We start from the raw sequence: 15403 nt of genomic DNA on the forward strand, positions 1-15403 counted from the left end.
GGTAAAGAGTCTGCCTGTCAATGCAGGAGACGCAGGAGACACAGGTTCGATCCCTGGGTCGGAAAGATCCCCTGGAGAAGGAAACAGCAACCCACTCCACTATCCTTGTCTGGAGAATCGCATAGACAAAGGATTGGCAGCATGAGCGTCTCCTGAGAGCCTGTTAGAAATGCAGGTTCTTGGGCCCCACCCCAGATCTCCCATATTAGAAAGACTGGGAGTCGGTCCAGTGGTCTGTGTTTTAACAAGCTCCCCGGCGATTCTGGAACACACTGAAGCTTGAGGATCTGTGATCTGTTTTAATCCTATGCCAACCTAGTGAAGTCAGGGTTACTCTCCTCATCCTCGCATTTGACAGACAAAGAGTAACTTGCCCAAGTGCCCCATGGGTGACAGAGCCTGGATTCAAACCCCATCCTGGCTCCATGTTCAAGCATCATATGCCCTGTGCCCTCTCCCAGGTCTTACTCTAGAAATTAAAAGCTAGAAGACAGTTAATAAACAGGTCAACAGGCCAATCAATCATGAATGCAGAGCATGAATTCCTAGGAAGGAAATGAACAGGATGGGCGAGGAGGAGGTGTTCAGGGAGGGTGAATGGCCCGCTCAGTGGAGGGGAGGGGACCTCGGGGCCGTGCCCCTACCACCACGCCCCTGAACTTGGTGGGTCTGATGATTATTCAGCCTGAAGTCACTCACCAAGGGACAAGCTCCCAGGTGGCCCTGTGACTGGGGCAGGGGTCATCATTCCTGTTTTTACAGATAGACTGAAAGCCTGGGACCCGTCTGTGTCCACTCCAGGCCTCTCCCACAGCTCTGGAATTAAGTTCCCCCATGCTGCTACTGCTGCTAAGTCGCTTCAGTCGTGTCTGACTGTGCAACCCCATAAATAGCACCTCACCAGGCTCCCCTGTCCCTGGGGTTCTCCAGGCAAGAACACTGGAGTGAGTTGCCATTTCCTTCTCCAATGCATGAAAATGAAGAGTGTGTCCATGGGATTCTCCAGGCAAGAATACTGGAGTGGGTTGCCATGCCCTTCTCCAGGGGATCTTCCTGACCCAGTAATGGAACCCTCATCTCTTGCATCTTCTGCATTGCCGGTGGATTCTTTACTGCTGAGCCATGGGGGAAGCCGAAGCTCTCCCCACTTCCATGCAATTTCTCACCCTGGGAACTTTCTGAGGAGCAACCTCTGGTGTATCTCTGAGAACATGTATTTGACCCTTATTAGTGATAAGCTCTATATTGTCATATCGCTATCAGAAGCCAGCCCACTGATGCCGCAGAGCCATGCTGTCCAATTGAAAGTTCCACCATGGTTGAACTTTTATGTAAGTTCCATCATGATTGAGCTTTTCTGTATCTGCTGTCCAGTATGGGTGCCCCTGGTTACATGGGGCTGTTTCAATTTAAACCAATTACTCTGAAAGAAATATAGACACTGCCACACCAGCCACATTGCAAGTGCCCAGTATATACATGTGGTTAGTGGCTATCATACTGGACAGTGAAGGTGTAAAATTAAACTTTAGGTTGAACCACATATAGGTCAAAATCGATAGAAAGTTCCCAACTCTTTATGGTACAACCTAACAGAGGATGAGATGGCTGGATGGCATAACTGACTCGATGGACGTGAGTCTGAGTGAACTCCAGGAGTTGGTGATGGACAGGGAGGCTGCGATTCATGGGGTCGCAAAGAGTCCGACACTGCTGAGCGACTGAACTGAACTGAATAGAAGTGAAGATTTCCCTGGTAGCTCAGAGGGTGAAGACTTCCTGCAAAGGGGGAGACCTAGGTTCAGTCCCCTGGTTGGGAAGATCCCCTGGAGAAGGGAATGGCAACCCACTCCAGTATTCTTGCCTGGAGAATTCCATGGACAGAGGAGCCTGGTGGGCTACAGTCCGTGGAGTTGCAAACAGTTGGACATGACTGAGTGACTGACACATACATACACACAACAGAAGTGAAATGGGACTTCAGTTCAGTTCAGTTCAGTCGCTCAGTCGTGTCCGACTCTTTGCGACCCCATGAATTGCAGCACACCAAGCCTCCCCGTCCATCACCATCTCCCAGAGTTCACTCAGACTCACGTCCATCGAGTCCATGATGCCATCCAGCCATCTCATCCTCGGTCGTCCCCTTCTCCTTCTGCCCCCAATCCCTCCCAGCATCAGAGTCTTTTCCAATGAGTCAACTCTTCGCATGAGGTGGCCAAAGTACTGGAGCTTCAGCTTTACCTTCCAAAGAAATCCCAGGGTTGATCTCCTTCAGAATGAACTGGTTGGATCTCCTTGCAGTCCAAGGGACTCTCAAGAGTCTTCTCCAACACCACAGTTCAAAAGCATCAATTCTTCGGCGCTCAGCCTTCTTCACAGAACAATTAAATCCATTCCTTTGTTACAGAGGGAAGAACTGAGGCCCACTGAGCCTGAGGTTCCACCTAGACAGATGAGAGCCCGGTTGGAACTGAAACTAAGATTTCATGAGGCTTGTGTGTCTGTTAGCTCCAGGATTCTCAATTCTGTCTGGTTGGCAGTTGGGGCTAGACCATCCCCTATAGTTCGGAGGACGTTTAGCAATGTCCCTGGCCACTACCTACCAGATGCCAGTAGCACACACTCCCTAAATTGTTACAGGGGCTGAGTAGGGGGAAGGATGCAGGCATTCAATGCCCAGTAGCCCTCGGGGAGGGTAAGGGTAGGACAAAATTGCCCCAGGCTGAGAATCACTAGTTTAGTCAAAATAGTAACTGCTTTCCATTCTTTCCCTTCATTTTCAATTAGCCAAGGATGAAGAGGGAGTGGGGACCTAGAGATCCTTGGGGGTGGGTTCCCTCCTGGGGAGATGGGGTACTCATGGGGGAAGGGTGTCTGCCTTAGTTTATGGTGGAAAAGTTGATGGAAGCTTATAGCCCTTTTCTCTGCAGCTCTAGCAGCGTCTGGGGCTTTTTAGGCAAACAACTGGCTTCAGCCCTAGAGATAATTAAACCCATCTTTTCTCCTTCTCCCCACCCCATCCCCTAAACCCTTTGGTCCATTCAATTCACAATGATAACATTGTTCGAGCAACACTGCACACATGTTGACACCGGAGTGTTTAATCTTGCGGTACAGTAATTCCCTGCCCCACCCCCACCCCACATCTGCGCGGCTGCCACGCTTATGACAAAAAGCCTGGCCGCCAGTGGGCTCGCCTCTGCGCCCCCCGTCCTGGGATGCAGCCCCCGGCATCTAACAAGGAGGCAGTGTCTCTGAAGACCCTCTCGGAGCGCCTGGCGCTGGGGCTCCAGGTGGTCCTATTGGCAGCCAAAGCATTTGGTGGAAAGTTCGAGAGTTGAAGAGGTGGTTCAGGGGAGACAATGCTGCTTGTGTGCCCTCTGCCAGGCAGGGCCCACCCCCTGATTTGGGGGGCTGGGGAGGGATGATGGGGAGACGGCTAAATGCTACCCTACCTTCAAGCTGTCAGCCTCCCTTGGGGTGACTCTGGCATGAGCAAGATTTACAAAGAGAGGCCTGAGCAGGATGCAGTCTTCACGTGAATTTAGCTTTTAAGGAGATTACTGTTGTGATCATGTCATGTGTGTTGAGAGCTTGAAGTATACTTTAGGGAGGTCTTTTTTCTTAATTTTAATTTTTTAGTCATACTGTGCAGCATGAAGGATCTCAGTGCCCCAACAAAAGATCAAACCTGTGCCCCCTGCAACGGAAGCACGGATTCTTAACCACTGGACTGCCAGGGGAGTCCTAGGGGTGTCTTTTTTGTTATCGTCTACCCGGCTAAGAGTTTGGCAGTGGTTCCTGGCATGAGGGAGAGAGTGTGGCTGAGTGGGGAAGTATTCAGACCAGCTGTGTGGCCATAGGCAAGCAACTTTACCCCTCTGAGCCTCAGTGACCTCATCTGTAAAATGGAGCCAATGCATGTGCTGACTTCTGAGCAGGGGTTTTATAAGAATTTGAGGAATTGTGTATGTGTGACATGTAATGTTGCATTCAGGCCTGTGGGAGGGCTTTGAGACTGGTGACCATCTACCTCCCATCAATAAGATGGCTACTATCAAAACAGATCATTAGAAAATAAGTGTTGGTGAGAGACTGTGGAAAAAATTAGAACACTTGTGTGCTGCTGCTGCCTGCGAGAGTGCTCAATCACTGAGTCATGTTCTACTCTGCAACCTGTAGACGGTAGCCCACTAGGCTGCTCCGTCTGGGATTCCTCAGGCAAGAATACTGGAGTGGGTTGCCATTTCCTCCTCTGGGGGATCTTCCTGACCCAGGGATTGAACCGATGTCTCCTACATCTCCTGTGTTGCAGACGGATTCTTTACTGCTGAGTCACGGGGGAAGCCCTGCATTTTTACCACATTTAAAAATGATGGCTCTTACCTAGCTTGGGGTTTGGGTGGGTGTCAGAGTTACAATCCAAGTGAGCTTTTATCAGTTTCTCTCCTCTAGCAGGTAAACAGTGCTCTCTCCCTCATATTGGGCAGTCAAGAAATTCTTGTAGAATACAGTGGGGGGTAAGGAGACATCGAAATATTTTCGTGGCAGGGTTTATTATTTTAGACTTTAACGCAATGTTGCTTTTCACTATGTTTAGGACTGTCTCCTCTCTTCTGTAAGAGCAACAGGGTGTATCAACGCTCATGTTATTAAGAGAGCATTCTCCTGTAATGTTCGTTCACTTCTCTAGAACTCCCAACTTACGGTACGCCTCTGGCGGCTTTTTCAAGCTCCTTAATCTTGCCGTGTAAATCTTGGAATGAATGAAGAGCCGTCATCGAATTTCACATCCTTGAAGCTGCAGGGCCGTAAATCACTACGTGACAGCAGCCTTGGTAACATCAGCTCCAGTGAACTCTGGCGTGTGCCAGAATCTTCTGAATGGATCGTATCCCCCTAGGACAGGAAGGAGATGGGGTTGAAAGCTTCAGAGTGAAATCGGCTTGGGGGGTGGGGATACTGGGCCAGGAGATCCTAAGCAGTCAGGGGTCTTTGAAAACTCAGCTCTAGTTTCTGGTTATACTGTGGACTTTGGTTGGTTCTGCTGGTTCTCAGAGCCTCTTGAAAGGGGTTCAAGGGTCTGCTCCCGGCCCATAACCGGAGCTGTGTGGTCCAGACTGAGCTCCTGAGCGAGGAACAGACTTCTGATGCTGGACTTACAGTTTTTACGTGGAAAGTGTTCCTTAGCTTGTACAGTTCTGGGCCCCCTCTCATAGATTGGCTGCATCTTAGGGAACAGTGAAAGGATCGCATAGTCTGGAAAGTTAACTAAGCTTTTTCTGAAAACCGTAAAGTTTTTGGAAGGAGCAGCTGGGCCATTAACATGATTACTACTGTTTATCAAGTCTTCCTAGCCCTGGCCGGGAGAGCTGCTAGAGGAGGGAGTGGAGGCAGCCTTGTATGGGTAGACCGTCCCCCCCTCCCCACTCCATGGTGCAAATGTCTCTCTTGTGCCGCTGGCCACAGTCTTGATCTTTCTGCCTTTTCTGCATGGCTGTCTTGACCATGACCATTGCCTGGGGTCTCTGAGCAGCTGATGACCAAATCCCGTGAATGGTCACCCTGCCCCTGTTATCTGAGTCTGGCCACAGGCTGGTTGTCTTATCTGGCCTATCTCTAGTCCTGCTTCTTTCCCTGGACTGAGTTCTTGCCATGTCTGTATTCTCCATCTCTCATGCAATAGTGGTCCGAGGGCACTACATTTTTCTCTTGTGTGTGCCTCTCTCCCACAAAATGTGATCCATAAGTGCAACTCAGGAGTCCCCAGTTGGACTCTCAAAACTCCCGTCAACTTTCCCGCATGGATTTCCTGCAGGTCACCTCGAGTTTAACCTGTCTGCCTCCACATGTGTTTTCCTCCTTCCTGCTTCGCCTGTGGGGTTCTTCCTCCCAGTTACATCCACTGCTGGCATTACTGCACTCCAGGCACTCCAGGCTAACACTCGGGGACCCTTCTCCATGCCCCTTCCTTCACAATGCTTACCTTTGACCAACCTTTGGTTTCTGTGCATTCGCAGTCCTGCTTCAAGGTGTTTACCTCATAGAACTGTGTTCACCAAAAAGCAAGAATGTTCATCATGGCCCCAATTGTGATGGTCCCAAAGTGGAAACTACCCAGATGCCTACAGAAAAGTCAGCTGTGGCCTGTCCATACAGTGACATCCAGTACAGCAGCTGAATGAGTGACTTGCTGCTCCACGCAGCAACAGAGCGGGTGGGGGGCACACACGGTTGATTGAAGGACGCGGATGCAGGTGGGGAGACCCCAAGTGGGAAAAGTGAGTCTGTGCTATCGGGTGTTTGCATGGCAGTCACCTCTGGGGACAAGTGAGGGTCTGGTATTAGGGAGGCGCCCTGTGGGGGTGTCTTTGGCGCTAGTCGTGAATGTGCTGTGTTGTGCTCTGGGGGCGTTTGTGTTGAGAAAATTCACAGAACTTCACGAACACTTAGGTCTGTGTGCTTTACTGCATGTATGCTGTTTAAAAAATTGTAATTCGGGAATTACACGAAGACTAATGTATTGAATCCGGTAGATTAATGGAGCCCTACTAGGCGTCAGGCTGCGCGGGACAGTGGAGGTTCAGGATCGAGACAGTCACTGCCCCTGGCCCCAGAGCTGGTCAGGGGGTCAGCTTGTACTTGTACGTTATCTGTGTCCGAAGAAAGCAGCTTTCACAGTGGATGGCCACCTGGACACCCCCACTGTTACCCGGACATGTTTCTTGCCCGTCCATTCATTGCCAGCTCTGTATATAAGTGGGGAGGTTTTGTGGGTGGCTCAGATGGTAAAGAATCTGCCTGCAGTGCAGGACACCCTGGCTGGATCCCGGGTCAGGAAGATCCCCTGGAGGAGAAAACGGCAACCCACTCCAGTGTTCTTGCCTGGAGCTCCCATGGACAGAGGAGTCTGGGGGCTACAGTCCATGGGGTCACATGTACATTTTATTTCTCTTATGGCGATTGTTTCTCTCAAAGCTCATTTGAGAGGCTCTGTAACTACGGCAAATGCAGTTATTTTCCATTTGCCTGGCTCTGTCCTAAACACTACCTCCTGTGATCTTCCCTATGAGAAGAGGCCAGTGTTAACCCTGGAGGAAGGGGCACACACACCGTTCAAGTAACTTGGCTAAGACCTAACCTGGCACAACTGATACTTAGTGTCAGGCCGCCTGCCTCCTGGGAGTATAAAGGTTAAGAGTGTGGGTTTCAGAGTTCAGCCACTCACCTAACTTGTGACCTTGGGCAAGTTACCTGGCCTCCTTGAGCCTCAGTTTCCTCATCTGTAAAATGGGGCTAAATCCTGCCTCCATGTTCTATCATGTGGTGGCCAACAGTGCTCAGTGTGAGACCCATCACAGAGCACACAATGGGCAAACATACATTTTTGTACTTCTGGGTTCTTCAGCTGTCTTCATTTGTAAACTGGAGGTCCACACCCCCATTCTCGGCTTGGCCTGGCTTGGAACAGGCAGTCATCACCAGGGGTTGCCAGTTACGGGCAGGTCTCTATCAAGCATAGGCATGATGCTTGGACTCTGAGCTGCAGAGTGAAACCCAGTCACTAATGAACTCTTGGTACCCATGTGTGTTTCCTTCCCTTCCCAGTGGAACATGACAAAGAGTTCTTCCACCCACGCTACCACCACCGGGAGTTCCGGTTTGATCTCTCCAAGATCCCAGAAGGGGAGGCCGTGACTGCAGCTGAGTTCCGCATTTACAAGGACTACATCCGGGAACACTTCCACAATGAGACATTCCGGATCAGTGTCTACCAGGTGTTGCAAGAGCACCTGGGCAGGTGGGTACCATCCCGGGGTCTGGGCGGGGTCCTGAGCTCCTGCTGAGAGGAGGCAGCGGCAGAGGATGAGGCACGGTCTGTCGTGGCTACTCCCCATGTTATTGTTGTTGTTCAGTTGCTCAGTCGTGTCTGACTCTGCGACTCCATGGCCTGCAGCACATCAGGCTTCTCTGTCCTTTACTATCTCTTGGAGATTGTGCAAACTCATATCCGTTGAGTCGGTGATGCCATCCAACCATCTTGTCCTCTCTTGCTCCCTTCTCCTCCTGCTCTTGATCATTCCCAGCATCAAGGTCTTTTCTAATGCATCAACTCTTCATATCAGGTGGCCAAAGTATTAGAGCTTCAGCACCAGTTCTTCCAATGAATATTCAGGATTGATTTCCTTTAGGATTGACTGGGGGAGCACCAACCACATGGCAGGCTGTTTATCTTTTTTAGAGAAACTGTATGGTGTAGGTTGGGCATCCCTGGTGGCTCAGTGGTAAAGAATCCACCTGCCAATGCAGGAGATGTGGGTTCAGTCCCTGGGTCAGGAAGATCCCCTGGAGAAGGAAATGGCAACCCACTCCAGTATTCTTGCCTGGGAAATCCCATGCACAGAGGAGCCTGGCGGGCTACAGTCTATGGGATTGCAAAGAGTCAGACACGACTTAGTGACCGAACAACACAATGGTGTATGTCACCATTTCTTAAAACTATCACCATCAGCAGGTTGGGCCAGGAATAGGGACGGTCACGGGAGCCTGCAGTTGTGTGGCCCCCTATGGATATTTATGGGTCGCCTGGGTCAGTGTGTCTTTAGGGGGATGAAGAAGAAGAAGAAGCATTTTTTGCCATCTGCCTATCTCCCACGCATCACTGAAACCCAACGTGTGATATAAGGGCACCAATGAAAGTGGCTGTTTGTAATGAAATGTTTAGGGGATAAAAATCCACAAATGAAAAATAAACAGGCAGAGAAGTCTTAGCCTTCCAAGAATCTTGAGGTCAGGAACTGGAAGCTTCTGTTGAAAGACTTTCATTTCTTGAGACCTTTTAGTTTTGTTTCAAAGTCCTCCAAGGGGTGAGAAGGCTAAGAGAATGAGCTGGAACATTCCCCTAACAGGGACATTCTGAAGTCCGGAGGTGGATGAGACCTAGGTCGTGCGACCCGGTGGCTGAGTGTTTAGACATTTTGGGATGTCAGACCTCCCCCTCCCTACCACTCATCATAATTAATGGAAGGAAGACAGTGTGGGTGCCTCCTTTCTGCTGGACTGTGCTGGCCTCTTCAGTGAGAAAGGGAACCTGTTAGCACATTTGGCTTGGCAAGCACTGTCACTTGGGGGGTCATCTTAAATACTAGAAAACCAACTTTTTCTTGACTGTTTCCAGTGTTTTGTCGTAGTTAACTGTCTCTGCCCCCAGTTTCTTGAGTTCTTTCAAATCAGCAAGTATATTTGTGCATTTAAATATTTTTACAAATGGTATCTCATCTTGCAGTGTCTCCTGCACCTACATCTGTTACTAAACCTTCATGGTCTTGACCGTGAACCTTGTCAATCCTTTCACATCACTACCCGGGGGTATCCTTGTTCTTCTCATCACCATGCATCTCCCATTGTGCGGGTTGTGCTAGAAGGTATTTAGCCAATTGTCTGTGTGCACATGCTGAGCTCTCAATTTTTATGAATTATAAACAGCATGGGCTGTGTGGCCAACACTTGCCTATCAGTCAGATACAGTTCTAGAAACAGAATTGTGGGGTCGAGGGCCCACACGTCAGTAACTCTGATAGACTTGGCTGAACTGTTCTCTTTGGAGGTTATGTCAGTTTATACTTCCACCAGCCACATAGAGGAAGCCTGTGGCCCTTATGGACTCCCGAACATGGTCTTATCAAACCGTTCTGATCTTTGTTAGCCTGTCTGATGGGTGACAAATGGCATCTCAGTGTGGACTATATCTGCATTTTAGGGTCCCCACTTGTCTGCACTTTCCTGTACTGCCCCCCTGCTGGAGAGGATGACAGACCCTTCCAGCGGGGAGGGAATGTGGGTGTGGTTCTGGGCAGGCAGCGACAGCCTTGTCAGTCACCTCCAAATCTTGCTTAAGGCCCTCAGAAGCCCCAGTTAACCCTGACAGTCTGGACCCTGGCTCCCAGACCCAATTACAACAAGAAGCATTGAGTTTATTCCCCAAGGGCGACATATGTCTGCTCCATACTCTCACAAAGCCCCTGGGGCTCTTGAACAAGAGCATATGTTTGACTGTGTTTTTTTAGTGAAGGCTGATGTACTGAGGGTGAGGCAGGTACCCAGAGGCTATTGGTTAATGGCACTTGATTGGTCCACTTGTGCAAACCTCGAGCCCAGCTCACACTCTGGGCTTTCTGGGAGGCTCCCCAAACCTGCCTCAGAAACCTCCATCAAGAGGTTTAACCTCAGGAATGTGGCTGCCCCAACTGGGTTTGGCTGAGCAGGACTGAGAGGGTTGATTGGTGTCACCTGGGTGGCTCTTCCTCCAAGATTTCCAGGCAGGAATGTGCTCCCCCTCCCTGGCCGGGTCACTGGGGTCAGCTGGGATGCTGCTGATGTGGGTGGAGCTTGTTTCAGGACTGGAGTGTCCTCAGGCACTGCCCCTGATGTGAGGAGCACCCCAACTAGCACCCCCAAGCACCTGCGATACTTTCTCCCTCTGGTCCATGTGCTGGGAAGAGCAGCAGAGACTGAGTGATGGCAAGATGGGGCTGGTGGGCGCGAGCTCCCCCCACAGGACACAGAGGCCAATGCATTTGGAGAGATCCATGGGAGCCCAGCCATTCACTTATTCAACCACCTCTGTTAAACCACTGGGATAAACCAGCCCAGCTCATGGCGGCAGGGACCTTATCTCAAAGCTGGGCAGTTTTTTTATTTTCAATTTTTTTTTGATGTGGATGATTTTTTTAAAGTCTGTATTGGACTTGTTACAATATTGGTTCTGTTTTATGTTTTATTTTGCTTTGGCCATGAGTCATGTGGGATCTTAACTCCCAGGTCAGGGACTGAACTGTCATCCTCTGCATTGGAAGGCGAAGTCTTAGCCACTGGACCACCAGGGAAGTCCCCATCGGGCATTTATAAATCCCCTCCCAAAGCGCCACACATGGGGTGGCTGAGAACAATAGAAATGTGCTCTCTCACAGAGCTGGGGGCCGGAAGTCTGAAATCCGGGTGGCATCTGCAGGGACGGAAACCTGCCCTTCTCCTCCAGCTTCTGGAAGAGGCTGGCCTTTGACTGCATCCCTGGCTCTCAGCCGCACTGCGCTGGTCTCTGCCTCTGTTGTCACACTGTGTGCCTTTCCTCCTCTGATAAAGAGACCAGTCATCTTGGCTTAGGGGCTGCCCTGCTCCAGCACGACTTCATTACTTACCTGATTACATTCGTAAAGACCCGAATTCTAAAGAAGGTCCCATTCAGAGGTCTCCGCGGCAGGACTGGAGTGTATGTTTGTAGGAGATACAGTTCCATCCATAATAGGGTGAAGAAGATGGGCAGTCAACAACTTAGCAAATAAGTAGACCCACTGGCCTGATAAGGCGATTGGTGTTCCTAGACGGCTTGTTGAGCTGGGGGTGTTTGAATGACTAGAAGGATCTGAAATGGGGTGAGGAGAGGGTGTCTCAGGGAACTGTAGGGGCCACTGTCTTGAGGTGGGGACAAGCAAGCGTGGGTTGTTGGAAGGACAGAAGGGAGGCAGTGATACCAGGGTGGGGCGGGCCACCAGGTCCTCGCTTAGATGAAACACCAGCCTTTGGCTTCCGCAGTGGTTGCCGGCAGCTCCTTGTCTTTCTGCCTGTGTCAACTTGCTGTCTTCGTGGGCACCTGGTTCCGTCGTAGTTTGAAGTGGCCACCTCCTCACCCCTGCCTGAGATCTGGGGGGTGAATCTGGAGGCCCAAGGAAAAGAGAAGGCCTGAGTCACTGTGGTTGGAAGAGGAATGGGCAGGACAGCTGTCAGTGGCTCTGTGGCCAGCGTCACAGTTCGTCTTGATGAGCAGCTTAGCCATAGGCCGTCTCTGGGGACGCTCAGCCCAGCTTTGGGTTCCTGCCTCAGGGGCCTTTGGGCTTTGCTGGGAGACCCAGTTCCCCATCAGCAAGTGTTTGAGCACCTGCTGTGTGTTGGGTGGTGGTGGGTGTGACCGGACCCCAGTCCTTGCCCCTCGAGGAGGTAACATTCAAACAGAGGTGGTGACATAGGATGATGTGGCAGGTGGAAAGTACAGTGTAGAGCAGGGAGTGGACAGAGGCAGCCAGTGGGCAGGCGGGACTGCTTGCTTTAGACTTCCAAACTTCTTATCCATAGTACTGGAAAGAAAGAAGCAAGGCCCTCATTCTCCAAAAGTTAAAAGGTTAGAAAATTTTTTTTCAAAAAATTATTGATTCTTTTTTTCTGGGTGGGTTTTGTTTTTGAATCCAGAATCAAAATGATCCTATGATGTAATTCCCCAGCTAGGACAGTCCAGCTCTTTAAAGTGTAGATTTGGGGACTTCCCTGGCTGTCCAGTGGTTAAGACTGTCCTTCCACTGCAGGCAGCATGGGTTCCAGCCCTGATTGGGGAACGAGGATCCTGCATGCTGCAAGGCATGGCCAAACAAAGTAAAAACACCCAAAGTATAGATTCAAATCCCGGCACTCTGTACCAGCGTGGCCTTGGGAAGTAGTAACCCCTCAGAGGCTCAGCCTCCTCCTCTGTGCAATGGGGATAATAACTGAACCTACCTCCCAGGGTTGTGGTGAGGATAAAGGGAGCTGACAAATCTACTTTGAGCATAGTAAGTGCTCAGTGAAGGTTTAGCAGGTATTAGAAGCATCGCCATCACTGTCAGCATCGTCACCACCATCCTCACCACCTTCACCATCCTCACCACCTTCACCATCCTCACCACCATCACCATCATCATCACTTTCATTGCCGAGGATGCAGAGACCTGCTTAGGGAAATGAAGGACTCTGGGTTTTGGGGGTGGGACTGCCTTTACCCTCTATGCTGCAATTCTGCAGTATCTCATGGGGATGTAAGCCTGAGCTTGCTTGGAGGTGGAGCCCTAGTTTGCATTTCCCCAACCTGGGTCATGCACCCTCTTCAAGCTGAAGGCCTTTGGCTGATCTGACCCTGAGAGAAGCCCTGTTCCCACCCCCGCCGCCTCGCTGTGTAGCTGCCTGCTCCCTCTGCTAAGGGAGTCGTGGCCTCCCGACACCGACCGCCCAGCTGCGCGGAGCTTGGAGCTGGGACATCTGGCGAGGCTCTGCCTGAGCTCCAGGAAAGCCCTTGGGGTGCTGGGGATTAGCCGGCTTTGGGTCGGCCTCAGCATCTCTCCCCCTGTGGCAGCCACTTTCCACAGAGTCCTCTTGATCTCTTGGAATCCAGATTAAATTCCGATAATGAGCCGAGCTGGAGGCCTTCCATGGCCCTCGGGCTCAGCTTGCAGCTGGAGAAGCGTGTTGGGGCCGCCCTTGGCCTGCTGTGGGGGAAGTAGGGGCTGAGGAGCAGGTCTGGGGAAGGTGGCCTTGGCTTCAGTGGCCTTGCTGGGGAAGAGGTGTGGTGAGAGGTGCTAAGGGATTAGAGTCTTGCACTTCTTTTCTGAACCCTGGACCAGGGGCTGGGCAGTGGGGCTCGGCTTTCAGGAGCTGGTCCCACTTCTGTCCCTTTTGGCTCTAGCTTTGGTTCCAACTCAGGGTGAAGGTGCTGGTCCCGAAAGCTCATGGGTTTCATTTGTGGAACTTGGACATTTTCCAGCCTCCCCCTTCCCCTCCCCTCTCCTTGTGGGTCCATGCTTTTTCTCTGCAGATCTGCCCCACCTGTAGGAAACGCAGCTGGTCAGTGAGACACCCTGGCTGCAACCAGCCAGCAGAACCCCCTCATGGGGACTCCATCACTGCCAAAGTCAAGATGAAGCTGGCAGCTGGATAAAATATGTCCCTCGGTGTGTCTCAGGGACTTGGGCTGCCAGGAGGGTGACCTCAGAGGGACACGGTGAAAATGCAGGTTCCAAGTCAGATGGCTGGAGTGCAGCCTGAGCTTCTGTGTGTCTGACAAGCTCCCGGGGAAGTGATGCACAGAACTGGGAGAGGAACTGCTGGGGGAGAGGACGTCCCACTGTGGGGGGGCGGGGGTTGTGGGCAGAGCACTGCAGTCTCCATGCCCTGGGGCAGCCCTAGGGCAGCCAGTCATCAGACCCTTCCCAAGTCTGTCGTGTCAGGACTTGGTAAGGAGACTGCTTCTTATCTGACTTCAGTCACTGTGAGCAGTGGGCAGAGGGACATGGTCGCATTGCAGGGCACTTCACCTTCATTGAGGACCTTGGAGATGACCCTGCAGAGACCTGATATCTCCATTTCCCAGGTGTAGCAATTGGCTTAGAGAGGGGAAGTTATTTACCTGAGACCCCACAGCTCCAACAGGGCAGAGGTGGGACTCAGCCTCCGGTCTCTTGGATTCCAGGGCTTGCGTTCTTGGTCACAGCAGCACCCTGGAGGAAAGAGGCTCAAACAGGGTGACTCCAAGTTCCCGGCTGTACTCCTGACCCTTGGCTGTTCATTAGAATCACCTGCATAGCCAGGCCTCCCAGGCGGCTCAATGGTAAAGAATCCGCCTGCCAAAGCAGGAGACGCAGGTTCAACCCCTGGGTCAGGAAGATCCCCAGGAGGAGGAAATGGCAACTCAATCCAGTATTTTTGCTTGGAAAATTCCATGGACAGAGGAGCCCTTTCCAAGGGGTCGCAAATTATGTGCATACTCAGTACACGACTGAGGTTTGGGGTACGGCTGGGCATCACGATTTTTTAAACTCCCAGGTGATTCACTGTGTAGCCCAAACTGAGAACAGTTGTCTGAGCTCGCTCCTCTCCCTCTGTGGGCCGTCACACACGCCCAGGAGAGCAAGGGGGAGAGATTTCTTCCAGCCCAGGCCCCCAGACTCCTCTTGGCTTGGTCTCTCAGAGAAGACTATCTCCCTCGCAGAGGACTGAGCCCGAGTGTGGCCCAGGCCCTGACTGACAGCTCCATGGCACAGGGGCAGGGGCAGGCTGAATGGAGAGGTGCTGTCGGGCGCTGGTTGTCGAGGTTTCCGGGAGCTCCTGAAGTTTTCTTGCTCCCACAGAGGGCCTACGTGCCTGGTTCTGCGTCTCCTGGCTTTCACCTCGCACCACAGCACCTCCGCCCCAGGGCGTGAGCTCTGGTTTTGAGCTGTTTTCTTGGGAGTTGCTGGTTCAGCTTCCCAGAGGGCAAAGAGGGAGCACTGGCTGTCCAGGCACGGCTGGAATGTCCTAGAAGGTCAGGGGGCAGCAGCCTGGTCCAGGGTACCCAGGCATTCCTGGCCACCTTCCTCCAGGGCCTTCTCCGAATGCCGGCACAGAGCAGCTTCACCAGGACTCAGGGGCCCTTGGGGTCTACTCACGTGCCCAAAGGGATCATGCTGGGAAAAAACCTGCATCCGGTGGACCCCCACTGCGTGGACACCAAGCTGTGTCCAGCTCAAGTTGTGCTGGTCAAGTCGCAGTTGGCCTGCCTTGCTCTGCAGCCCGGGACCACTTGTCTGTTGGCCCCCTGTCCTGTGGGCTAGGGCCAATGTGGGCC

At 51.8% G+C, this 15403-nt stretch overlaps 1 protein-coding gene across 1 annotated transcript in view; it reads left to right on the top strand.

The window, feature by feature from the left end:
• Positions 1-15403, top strand: part of BMP7 (bone morphogenetic protein 7) — a gene marked incomplete at its 3' end in the record, with an annotated part of 82710 nt that overhangs the window by 23249 nt on the left and 44058 nt on the right. The window contains 1 exon segment of the mRNA NM_001308564.1: positions 7609-7801. Coding sequence (NP_001295493.1) covers positions 7609-7801 — 193 coding nt within the window.

This window comes from Ovis aries, chromosome 13 (genome assembly GCF_016772045.2).
Source record: "Ovis aries strain OAR_USU_Benz2616 breed Rambouillet chromosome 13, ARS-UI_Ramb_v3.0, whole genome shotgun sequence".
Taxonomy (NCBI): domain Eukaryota; kingdom Metazoa; phylum Chordata; class Mammalia; order Artiodactyla; family Bovidae; genus Ovis; species Ovis aries.